A 13,495-nucleotide genomic window follows, 5' to 3' on the forward strand; every position below is an offset into this window, starting at 1 on the left:
ACAGGAACGGTTTGGATTCTTAGATCACGGGCTGCAGTTTATTGAAGATGGACTTCTGGCAAGTGATGGGCTGCACCTCACAACGGTTGGGAGGAATGTTTTTGCCAAAAATCTCAGAAACCTCATCAGGAGGGCTTTAAACTGACTAATGTGGGGGAGGGAGACAGTGCTCCTGAAGGTAGGAGTCTATCAATTGATGAAGATGATCATCCAAATGTCATAGACCAAATGGAGCAAACAGCACGCAGACCTAGTGGTGGGAGGAAAAAATCCTTAAATAAGAGACACGGGGGAATGATTAATGGACTTCAATGTCTGTACACTAATGCGCAAAGCATGGGAAATAAACAAGATGAGCTTGAGCTCTTGGTACAGCAAACTAAATATGACATAATAGGCAACACTGAAACCTGGTGGGATAAGTCCCACGATTGGAATGTAATAATGGAGGGATACAATCTATTTCAGAGAAACAGACCAGACAAGAAAGGAGGAGGGGTGGCATTATATGTCAGGGATGTATATACCTGTGAAGAGATCCAAGATTTAGAACCTCAAAGCCAAAGTGAGAGCATTTGGGTCAAAATTAAGGGAGAGAAGAATAACAGTGACCTCATTGTGGGAGTTTACTATAGATCCCCAAGCCAAATGGAGGACATAGATGATGCCTTCCTGGAACAGATGGCCGAGCATGCAAAAGGAAGGGAGATAGTAGTAACGGGGGACTTCAATTACTCGGATATTTGCTGGATGTCAAACTCAGCCAAGAGCATAAGGTCAAACAGATTCCTCACTGGCCTTGCAGACAACTTCATTGTCCAGAAAGTGGGAGAAGCAACAAGAGGAACAGCCATTTTAGATCTGGTCCTAACCAATGTTGATGACCTGGTTAGTGGGGTAGAAGTGGAAGGATCATTAGGTGCGAGTGATCATGCTCTTCTGAATTTTACCATACAGCGGAAAGGAGCAGCCAAGCATACTAGGAATCAATTTCTTGACTTTAAGAAAGCCGACTTCATAAAACTTAGGGAAGTGCTGGGTGAGATCCCTTGGACAGTAATACTAAAAGGAAAGGGAGTTCATGATGGCTGAGAGTTTGTTAAGAGGGAGATAGTAAAAGAACAACTTCAGGCAATACCAATGAGACAGAAACATGGAAGGTGCCTAAAGAAGCCAGGGTGGCTATCTAAAGAACTTTTAACGGAGTTAAGATTAAAAAAGGATGTGTACAAAAAATGGAAAGGGGGGGAAACCACCAAAGAGGAATTCAAACAAATAGTTTAGATGTATTCAAGTCTCCAGGGCCAGATGAACTGCATCCAAGAGTATTAAAAGAACTGGCAGATGTGATCTCAGAACCACTGGCAGTCATCTTTGAGAATTCCTGGAGAACAGGCAAAGTCCCGGCAGACTGGAGGAGGGCAAATGTCCCTGTTTTCAAAAAGGGGAAAAGAGAGGACCCAAATAATTACCGCCCAGTCAGTCTGACATCAACACCAGGGAAGATTCTGGAGCAGATCATTAAGCAAACAGTCTGTGAGCACCTAGAAAGGAATGCTGTGATCACCAATAGTCAGCATGGATTTCTGAAAAATAAGTCATGTCAGACTAACCTGATCTCGTTTTTTGACAGAATTACAAGCCTGGTAGATGAAGGGAATGCAGTGGATGTAGCCTACCTTGATTTCAGCAAGGCATTTGACAAGGTGCCCCATGATATTCTTGTAAAGAAGCTGGTAAAATGCTATGCTACCACTCAGTGGATTTGTAACTGGCTGACTGACTGAATCCAAAGGGTGCTCATCAATGGTTCCTCTTCATCCTGGAGAAGAGTGACTAGTGGCGTGCCACAGGGTTCTGTCTTGGGCCCAGTCTTATTCAACATCTTTATCAACGACTTGGATGATGGACTCAAGGGCATCCTGATCAAATTTGCAGATGACACCAAACTGGAAGGGGTGGCTAACACCCCAGAGGACAGGATTACACTTCAAAACAACCTTGACAGATTAGAGAACTGGGCCAAAACAAACAAGATGAATTTTAACAGGGAGAAATGTAAAGTATTACACTTGGGCAAAAAAAATGAGAGGCACAAATACAAGATGGGTGACACCTGGCTTGAGAGGAGTACATGTGAAAAGGATCTAGGAGTCTTGGTTGACCACAAACTTGACATGAGCCAACAGTGTGACGCGGCAGCTAAAAAAGCCAATGCAATTCTGGGCTGCATCAATAGGAGTATAGCATCTAGATCAAGGGAAGTAATAGTGCCACTGTATTCTGCTCTGCTCAGACCTCACCTGGAGTACTGTGTCCAGTTCTGGGCACCACAGTCCAAGAAGGACACGGACAAACTGGAACGTGTCCAGAGGAGGGCAACCAAAATGGTCAAAGGCCTGGAAACGATGCCTTATGCGGAACGGCTAAGGGAGCTGGGCATGTTTAGCCTGGAGAAGAGGAGGTTAAGAGGTGGTATGATAGCCATGTTCAAATATATAAAAGGAGGTCACATAGAGGAGGGAGAAAGGTTGTTTTCTGCTGCTCCAGAGAAGCGGACATGGAGCAATGGATCCAAACCACAAGAAAGAAGATTCCACCTAAACATTAGGAAGAACTTCCTGACAGTAAGAGCTGTTCGATAGTGGAATTTGCTGCCAAGGAGTGTGGTGGAGTCTCCTTCTTTGGAGGTCTTTAAGCAGAGGCTTGACAACCATATGTCAGGAGTGCTCTGATGGTGTTTCCTGCTTGGCAGGGGGTTGGACTCGATGGCCCTTGTGGTCTCTTCCAACTCTATGATTCTATGACAAGGAGACTGAACAGGCACAGAGGTCAGCTCATCAACAGCCGCAAACATCCACACAAATGCTGTCTCCACTCTGAACCTTTGCATTCAATGTGAAGGTGGATTGTGGATGTGTCTGGAATCCACCCCATGATCTGGAACCCTCTGTTACCAGAGTTCCTCATTCCTCACTTAAAATCCCCCTTCAAAGTTTAGTGCCAAATCCAAAAGCTCTGAAGTAGAGCTTATGTGCATGAGGACATAATGGGGCTGGGTTTGCATACCTTCTCCACTTGAAGCCCACATGTGTTTGCCCTGAATGTATGAACATGCTTAGGTTCTGGGTTCATGACTGAGACTATGTGGAAATAAGGAACCTTTCACCACTTTTAACAAAAGAGGGCATGGAGCTACACCAGCTAAAATTAAACTTTGAGTCAGCAAGAGTAGGTAATTTAACACGGAATCTTGAGGGAATAATCTGAAGAGTTTTGGTACCCTAGATATTAATTAGAACAGACCTTGGAAGCCAGCGAGAATTCTTCTTTGTTGATGAAAGACAATAAAGACCTGATATTTTATTCTGCCATCATTCTGCTGAAAAAGGATCAGAATGAGTAATTTGTGGGTCTCATCCAAATATTTTGGGATGTTTTTCACTTGCTTACATGGTACACACTCAGTGACTCACAGCTGTACAAGCAAACTGATTTTGCTGAATAGCCTTGTGTTTGAGGTAGAACCACAGAATTGTGGAGTTGGGTAGGGACCCCAAGGATCATCTAGTCCAGCACCCAGACATGCAGGAATCTCTTCACATGGTCTCCCATCCAATTTGAAACCATACCAGACCCTGCTTAGCTTTACAAATGTGCTAGCAGTTTTATTGCTGCACCACTAGAGATCTGGCTCATGTGGTGTGAAAACTCAACCTGTAATCAATACATCAAGTGTGGAATTATCTTTGGGAATGTTGAATTTGTTCTGATCCGGATGAGATGAAAAAATATTTGGTTTCTGTATGAAAGAAAAGGAGTTTGGACTTGATACTCCGCCTTTCACTCCCCTTCAGGAGTTTCAAAGCAGCTAACAATCTCCTTTCCCTTCCTTCCCCACAACAAACACTTTGTAAGGTGAGTGAGGCTGAGAGACTTCAGAGAAGTGTGACTAGCCCAAGGTCACCCAGCAGCTGCATGTGGAGGAGTGGAGACACAAACCCAGTTCACCAGATTACGAGTCTACTGCTCTTAACTACTACACCACGCTGAGAAACTAGAGAGCTGAATTGACAAATTTCTCCATCCCTACCCCTGACATGAAAAGGGATGCGGGTGGCACTGTGGTCTAAACCACTGAGCCTAGGGCTTACCAATCGGAAGGTCGGCGGTTCAGATCCCCGTGACGGGGTAAGCTGCCGTTGCTCGGTCCCTGCTCCTGCCAACCTAGCAGTTCAAAAGCACGTCAAAGTGCAAGTAGATAAATAGGTACCGCTCTGGCGGGAAGGTAAACGGCGTTTCCGTGCACTGCTCTGGTTTCGCCAGAAGCGGCTTAGTCATGCTGGCCACATGACCTGGAAGCTGTATGCCGGCTCCCTCGGCCAATAAAGTGAGATGAACGCCGCAACCCCAGAGTCGTTCGTGACTGGACTTAACAGTCAGGAGTCCCTTTACCTTTACCTTTGCCCCTGACATGAGTGTTCACCGTCAGGCCTTCCAACTAATGCATGAAGGTATGAGGTAGATGTTCTCCAGGACATGACAACATCAGAGGCATTGCTGGACAAGTTCTATGGGCACCATTCTAGGAAGGCATCTCTTTGCGGGCAGCCTCTCCCCATGCCATTCTGGCCATTTCAGACCCATCAGTGCAGCTCCATCTCATTGTGTGTGTGTGTGTGTGTGTGGTTATGTTGGAATGGTTGGCAGAGAATCGCTGAATAAATGTGTGCCTGCAGAAGAAATATTTTAAATTAGAATAAATTTGTACTGTTACCTGTAGGTGTGTCCTCATGATGGTAGGCAGAGAGCATTTGCTGTGTGAGTTTTGCATACCTTCCAAGGGTCAGCTGCTCCTAAGAGCCACCAGCAGATGTTGACATTATTCTTTCTTCTTCTTCTTCTTCTTCTTCTTCTTCTTCTTCTTCTTCTTCTTCTTCTTCTTCTTCTTCTTCTGATGTTTCATGATGGGTTAATTTGGTGTGGCTGAGAGTGGGGCACACAGGGCAGGACTTCAAGGTAGATTTACAGGGTTCCTACTCAGCAGAGAGAGCAGGAGGGCACTCAGACACAATTTATCATATTCACCATACATGTTACTACACAAAGAGAGCCCCTTCAGACTCTTCAGTCATTACCTCATGGCACCACTGTCGGTTGGCTTCTTGCATGTGTGTCATGCTTCCTTCTGTCCTCTTCCTTCTGCGGTTCCTTAACCCAAGTTGAACTTTCTCCCACCAACAGGTTCTAGATGTGAATCAACCCCAGGATGCAACATGTCTCCCCAGCGCCAGCTCTGACAATGATGGCCACACAGACTGTGCCCCCTCCCCCTTATCAAGAAACCCAACAGGTGAGTGTGCTGTTAAACTCTTCCCCTCACCTCCTGCTGCCCCTTTAAAACATTCCAACAGCAACTTTTCAGCTTTTCAGCGGAGGAAAAGAGCAGAAAAAGTGGTGTGTGGCATGTGTGTGTACATGAATTTATTTACATGTATATTTGTATCCTGCCGTTCTGCTCTAAGCATAAGGCCTCCAGGATGCTGTCTTAATAAAATTAGTCACAAAAAAGGAGTATGCACACACACACACACACACACACACACACACACACAAATGCACATTTCTGAATTCTTATTCCAGGCAAGGAAGAGGCATTATAACACATTCCAGAATGGCAAAAGCACTCAAGGGGTGTGTGGCCTAGTGAGAGATGGCCGATGGGAAAGGGGTGTGGCCTGGGCATCATAGAATCATAGAGTTGGAAGGGAGCACGAGTGTCATCTAGTCCAACTTCCTGTAATGCAGGAATGCTTTGCCCAACATGGGGCCCAAACCCGCAACCCTGAGATTAAGAGTCTCATGCTTTACTGATTGAGCTGTTCCACTCATAGCACCCCCAGGACCTGATAGAGAGACCTTGAGGACTGAATGTAGGCTGTGGGACTCCTGTCTCAGGGTTGGCGGTGAGGCAGGAATAATTGCCTTCACTCTGATTGGATTTGGAACTGGGCATTGCATGGCATCACTTGGAAGCCATTCAATGTGAGAGCAGGGCTTCCTGTAAGGGTTCCATGAGCCGGGAGGAAACCCAACGCCTACCACCAGCCACAATGCCTGAATAGACATTGCTTCTGGCTTCCCCCAGTTTTGCCAAAATGGCCGCCTCCCAATTTTGCCACTTGCAAAGGGTTGGCAACTTTGTAGGAGGTTGGGATGGAATCAGACTCGGCACTAGCATAAAATCTCTTTGTAACTCTATTACTGCCAAATGCCAAGTGAAACTGTACTAGGGAAAGGAGGAGGAGGTTATCATCTTGTGATTTGGAGCGAAGTGTATATCAAGTATCGTCACTCAGCGTCAAAGGAGTTCTGCTTTGCTTTTCTGGCTAGGTCTGCTGTTGTGAATGCCAATTGCCAAGTTCATCCAATAAAGGCAAAGTCCCTCCCCAGCACCACCGCGAAATGGAGTGCTTAAGCACTCTTTAAACAACACTCCACTTTTTCAGGAGTGTTGTGCTTATTCAGGAGTTTCAGCAGGAGGAAATTCTCTTAATTTCAGAATGGTGCTTACCTATAAGGGTCCATGTCTGAATATAATAGTCCACCATCTTTTGTGTTTCTGTTCATAGCAGAGGGTGGTGAACAGATAAAAGGAAAACATGACCCACACATTTATTATCTACTTACACAAGTGGATTAATAGGTAGGAGTTTTAGAAACCTTTCAGTTACTTGAGAAATCAAATCTCATTCACCTTTGCAAGGGCTTGTTCATCTCTGTCACTTCTAAGTGTGCATTAAAAATAATAATAACGTAGTTATATATTACATAAGAGACTGCAAAAGGCAATAGTTCTTTCTGATATTTTCGCACTCAAGAATATGCTGATGCCAAAGCTGGAGAATAAAAGATATAGAATGCTTGTAAATAATATAGAAAAGTTAAGCGCAACTTTAATCCAAAATAAGAATATTAAGATATAGTCAACATAGGCAAAATTATTGAAATACAAAAACAAATTGACTTGATCCAGTGGGTCAGTGCCTGATCAACCACCTAATAGGAGCAATAGATGACAATGAAATTTGTTGAAAGCCAAACATATTTCAGCCCAGCTGCTCTTCTTATTGTTAAAATGGTAAAATGGTGGGGGGAAAATATATGTAACCTGGTCAGAGAGAATTCACCCAGTGGGTTAGTCTGCCTAGATGAAGTGGTGAGCTAGCCAGCTTAGGGGATAAATTTTCAGGTTGTTAATATTCCAAAGCAGTGCTTGGGTTTTCTATATTTTTAGAGGTATTCTATATATTTTATCTTACTGAACTTTGTTTTTGAGTTCAGTAAGTGAACTGATATCCATAACCCCCATAAGACCATTGAAAATATTAGATTCTATCTCTCTGACATTAACCCGGAAGTAACTGTAAGGAAGGGACGTGGGTGGCGCTGTGGGTTAAACCACAGAGCCTAGGACTTGCCGATCAGAAGGTTGGCGGTTTGAATCCCCGCAACGGGGCGAACTCCCATTGCTCGGTCCCTGCTCCTGCCAACCTAGCAGTTCGAAAGCACGTCAAAGTGCAAGTAGATAAATAGGTACCGCTCCGGCGGGAAGGTAAACAGCGTTTCCGTGCGCTGCTCTGGTTCGCCAGAAGCAGCTTAGTCATGATAACCACATGACCCGGAAGCTGTACGCCGGCTCCCTCAGCCAATAAAGCGAGATGAGCGCCGCAACCCCAGAGTTGGTCACGACTGGACCTAATGGTCAGGGGTCCCTTTACCTTTAACTGCAAGGATCGCTGAGTTTTTGTCAATAGTATCTCTTAGAGTGGTGAATGGTGGGAAGAAACCTCAATGAACATCGCCATCGTTGTATTTTTATATGTCTCTTGCTTTTTATATATTTTAAAAACTTGTATATATTTTAAAAATGTATATATGGATGTCTTATGATGGCTATTTTTGTAATGCCTAATAAAAGTTTGGCGAAAGAAGGAAGACCATTAAGCAGCAGTGTAGCAGAGAATGCAATGGGATCACAGCGCCAGGTCTTCTTTTTTCCTTCAGAACAGAAGCAATAACATTATTTGCTATAGCACCTGAGCTCATGGTGGTATACACAGGTGTGGGGCATTTCACTTCTCCCTCCTAATAATAGCCTTGTGGTGTGGGCTATGCTCAGATAATGCCTGACCACAGATTACCCACTGAACATCAGAGATGTGAACCCAGGTCTAACCCAGCCAAAGTCTGGCATGCTGACAGCTGCATAACCCTTTGCCAACTTACTGCATCCTAATAAAATGGCTATTTGCTGTTTGTTGGTTTGTGTGTGTGTGTGTGTGTGTGTGTGTGTGAGAGAGAGAGAGAGAGAGAGAGAGAGAGAGAGAGAGAGTACGTATAAGCTAAACAAGTTATAGCTTAGGGCCCAACTCTCTTGGGGTGCCCCCCAAAATATACTTCTTTTTAATTGTATTTCACTATTAATATAGCTCTTAATTGTATTTCAGTTCAACAATTACTTTGATAAAATACATATTTTGTTATGTGCAAATGGCTTTAGATACCTATTAGGTCCATAAATTACCTTATAGCATATATTCAACACAAAAAACAGCAACAATTTGTTTTTGACAAAGGACAGCCGGACATATAAAGGGCCCCATTACCTTCAGTAGCTTAGGGCCTCATGAAACCTAAATCCGGCCCTGAGCAGGCACCATATATACCGTATTTATCACCCTATAGTATGCACTTTTCCCCCTCCAAAAATGAAGGGGAAATGTGTGTACGTCCTATGGGGCGAATGCAGGCTTTCGCTGAAGTTTGGAGAGCGAGAGGGGTCTCTCCAGGCTTCAGGAAGTTCCCGCGGCTGGGGGGGGGGGGAAATAATTTTTTTTCTTTATCCCCCCCCCAAAAAAACACAAAAAACTAGGTGCGTCCTATGGGCCGGTGCATCCTATAGGGTGAAAAATATGGTAAATTTATATAGAAAGTAGATCAATAGCTGCCTGAAAGTTTTGTGCTCTTCTTGGGGCAGCAGTAGACCTTGGGGTCTCAAATTTCAGTGGTGCCCTGTGCAACACCAAAATTCGGCGCGCCCCACCTCTTGCACTCCTTTCTAAGCCATAGTTGTGCCGTCCCCCACTGCGCCCCGAGGCTCCATGCCCAGTGCAACCGAACCAATTGTGCTCCCCTAAATCTGCCTCTGCCTGGGGGGGGGGTGACTGTGAATTCCTCCTGAGGGTTTCCTATAGGGGCTTTCATGAGAAACTCCTGCACATCAAAATGGGTTACAATGAAATAAAATTCCATGAAGTAAAATTGAGTTTACCCGTTTCTTCTGATAAGGGGAACTCAGTTGGGACACAAGGGGTCGCTGAGCATGTGCTTCAACATGCCTCTCTCCTCTCTATTCCATGCAGAATATGGCTTTGCCACCCCCCACTGCCGCCACTGCCCAGAACACAGACATTCTCTCTCCCCACCCTCCCTTTTGATCCAGGTCTGTCCTCTGGAATTTTCCCATCCCTAAATTTTTGCAATATAATACTCTGCCCAAAACACAAATCAAAATGAGTTAGAAATAAATGTGATAGGATGCATAAAGCCCAAGCTAGCTGCCCTCCCCAAGAAAAACTAGGGTATTTAAATAGGGTATTAAAAATATTTTGTGATCAGATGCATATTTTAATACACTTTTTGTACGTTCTTTAAATTACTGATTTATGTGGAAATAGAACAAAACAAACTTATGAATGAATACATGTGAAACTGACATGACTTGAAATAGACTGATCTTTGCATCCCTAGTTAATGGCACATTTGCAACTTTCATTGATCAGATATCACATCTGCAGGCAGTGTTTACCTCTGGGTTTTTTTGTAGAGTGGCGATTGATTAGATTTGATCAATTCAATTGATTAGAAACCTTCCATCTCTACAATTCTATGATTAAAAGGCCACTAAATGGAATCCCTAATTAATTGGGCTACATACATACATACAGATAGATAGATAGATAGATATAGATAGATGTGTGTGTATGTATATGTATATGTATATGTATATGTATATGTATATGTATGTATGTATGTATATATATATAGGGACGTGGGTGGCGCTGTGGGTAAAACCTCAGTGCCTAGGACTTGCTGATCGAATGGTCGGCGGTTCGAATCCCCACGGCTGGGTGAACTCCCGTCTTTCGGTCCCAGCTCCTGCCCACCTAGCAGTTCGAAAGCACCCTTTAGTGCGAGTAGATAAATAGGTACCGCTTTATAGCAGGAAGGTAAACGGCATTTCCGTGTGCGGCGCTGGTGCTGGCTTGCCAGAGCAGCTTCATCACGCTGGCCACGTGACCCGGAAGTGTCTCCGGACAGCGCTGGCCCCCGGCACAACCCTAGAGTCGGACACGACTGGCCCTTATGGGCAGGGGTACCTTTACCTTTACCTTTATATATATATATATACACACACAACCTAATAATTGTTTTAAATATAATAATGTAAAAAAGGAGATAAAAGGCACTGCCAGAGAAGAGGCAATATATCACTACATACACACAGGGAGCCTTTTCAGATATATGCACTCAGCATCAAAGAACAATGAAAACATGCTTTTATTCTCCAAAATTATTGCTTTGTCATAGTTTAATTGATTGATTAAAAACTCCACATTTAGTCAATAAACAGGTGATAGCACCCTCACTTTTATTACAGATAAGGGACCTGGTGGGTTTTATTTTTAAAAAAATGTTACAGACCCCCTAGAATAAATCAATTCTGCTTTGCTACAGTTGTAGATTGTGAAGTCCTGGGGGCGGGGACCTGAATGTAGTACATACTCATTTAGGTTGTTGACAATATCGTTGTCATCATATTTGCAGTGCTTGGAAAGCCTTAGCGCAGTCTTCATAAGCTCTAGCAACCTGTTTTGTTTTGATTCATATAAATATTTACATAATGCTCTTCTCCTCATGGTCACAGGGAGTGTACAGAAAATAACACGAGTGCCCAAGTATTAAGAACTCTACCAAATTAAAATTGTAGGCAGATAAAACATCAGATAAGGGACACAGGTGGCGCTGTGGGTTAAACCATAGAGCCTAGGACTTGCCGATCAGAAGGTTGGCGGTTCGAATCCCCGAGAAGGTGAGTTCCTGTTGCTCAGTCCCTGCTCCTGCCAACCTAGCAGTTCGAAAGCACGTCAAAGTGCAAGTAGATAAATAGGTACCACTCTGGCGGGAAGGTAAACGGCGTTTTCGTGCACTGCTCTGGTTCGCCAGAAGCAGCTTAGCCATGCTGGCCACATGACCCGGAAGCTGTACGCCAGCTCCCTCGGCCAATAAAGCGAGATGAGCGCCGCAACCCCAGAGTCGTCCGTGACTGAACTTAATGGTCAGGGGTCCCTTTACCTTTATCTTTAAAACATCAACATCATAAAACAGTACAACAGGGGGAAACTCGTAAAATTTATTCAGACTTTGCAGAACCAGTTGTGGTTCCCTAAAGTTGGGGTTCCCGATTGGAACATGACTCTTTCCAAAGCAGACCCCACTTCTCACACTCAAAAAAAAAAATCTGCTACAAATTTTTAATACTAGAGAATTCAACATCTTCACTATTTTTTTGATCCATATAAACTGGCACTGAAAGACTGTTGAGACAGTTTTCACACATGAGGCTTAAATTGGCTTTTGCCTTTCCCACATCCACAGTGTGAATGCAAAACATGTAGCATGAAGGTAAGAGGAGTGAAGCAGCTATTTTAGACCGGCAATATAAACGACTCCTTCGAGGAAGCTTCCCTTTATGGAGCCTTCTGTCTGCCATTTCCACATTTCCATTTTCCTGCTCCCATCTTACTGTTTGTTTTGTGAAATTTATATACTGCTTGATTGTAAGGGGGGGAAATAGCAACCTCAAAGCGGTTTAGGAAAAAAAGGTAAAGCAATCAAATTATCAATAAGTTTCAGATAATTAAAAGCCTCAATGAAGTAAAAACTCATTAAAACCTCACATCAACATTCTAAACATCTAGGTAGGCTTGTCTAGACAAAAATGTTTTTAGCGGGCATCAAAAACAGTATGGTCATACCTTGGTTCTTGAATGCCTTGGTACTCGTACATTTTGGCTCCTGAACACCGCAAACCTGGAAGTAAGTGTTCCGTTTTGCGAACGTTTTTCGGTTTAGGGAAAAAAGGTAAAGCAATCAAATTATCAATAAGTTTCAGATAATTAAAAGCCTCAATGAAGTAAAAACTCATTAAAACCTCACATCAACATTCTAAACATCTAGGTAGGCTTGTCTAGACAAAAATGTTTTTAGCGGGCATCAAAAACAGTATGGTCATACCTTGGTTCTTGAATGCCTTGGTACTCGTACATTTTGGCTCCTGAACACCGCAAACCTGGAAGTAAGTGTTCCGTTTTGCGAACGTTTTTCGGAACCCGAACGTCTGATGCGGCTTCTGATTGGCCGCAGGAAGCCAATGATTTCCGTTCTCATCCTGGGGCAAAGTTCACAACCCAAAGTACTACTTCCGAGTTAGGGGAGTTTGTAACCCGAAGTGTTTGTAACCTGAAGCATTTGTAACCTGAGGTACCACTGTATAGACAAAATCAGCAAATGAATCAAATGTGCATATAGGTTCTGAACATTCCGCAAAACCAAAATAGTACATACGTTCGCTCTGAGGCATTCTGCCCCACGTGAACAACATTCGCACACCTTCACAAATAGCTTGAGAGAGACTCAAAGGCAATTCATTCCTCCCATCCCCACCCCCGACTCTGCGAAACAGCCGGCCACACTTTCTTGCTCCCTTTTTTGTAAGTACAGCCTTGGAACCCCAGAAGCAGTTGCTTTCCAGACCTTGGCATGAGCAGGAAAGCTTTCTTAGGTTGGCATTTACATTGCCTGAGAGGAAACGGCTCAGAGGAGGGGAGCTGGAGACTGGCCAGCTGAAAGGAGACACTGCTGCATTCCCAAGTTAATGCTCTCCTTGGAGAACTGTAAAAGATACAAGCCTATAAAAGACAGCTGTAGACTCTCAGCGACTGGGACACGTACCTGCGCGACACCCAGTAGATCCTGGAGAAGCCCTTAGGCTACTAACATTTGAGCCAGTGACTTTTAAGCCCTCGTTATTCTTTTATTCAGAGGCCAAGGTCAGGAGCTCGGCCTACACTCTAGTAGGACCCTGGCAGACACACATGCCCAACTAGCATGTTCCCTCCCTCCTGGTCTTTCGTTCGGGAGCTTCAAAAGCTTTCTTCTGCCCAAACATCACAGTGACCGATGCCAACCAACACCAGCACACTTAGGGATCTGCAGAGTTTGCGTATCATGTGTAACAGACCTCAGCAACTCAGCATTTTGGCTAATCTACTTTATTTACATATAAACACACACGGAGCACTTAAGCATGGCTCCCTCTCTCTCTAGCATCAGACAGCAAAGAGAAACAAAAGGACAATAGTCCCACTTC

At 44.1% G+C, this 13,495-nt stretch overlaps 1 protein-coding gene across 7 annotated transcripts in view; it reads left to right on the forward strand.

Moving 5' to 3' along the window:
- Positions 1–13,495, forward strand: part of PKNOX2 (PBX/knotted 1 homeobox 2) — a 456,599-nt gene that overhangs the window by 302,453 nt on the left and 140,651 nt on the right. For all 7 annotated transcript variants that reach the window (XM_079955104.1, XM_079955109.1, XM_079955105.1 and 4 more), the window contains one exon: positions 5,245–5,353. In XM_079955104.1, the coding sequence (XP_079811230.1) occupies positions 5,270–5,353 (84 nt within the window). In that variant the 5' untranslated portion in view covers positions 5,245–5,269. The remainder of the gene's footprint in view (positions 1–5,244; positions 5,354–13,495) is intronic.

This window comes from Podarcis cretensis (assembly GCF_951804945.1).
Source record: "Podarcis cretensis genome assembly, chromosome: 15".
Lineage (NCBI taxonomy): Eukaryota > Metazoa > Chordata > Lepidosauria > Squamata > Lacertidae > Podarcis > Podarcis cretensis.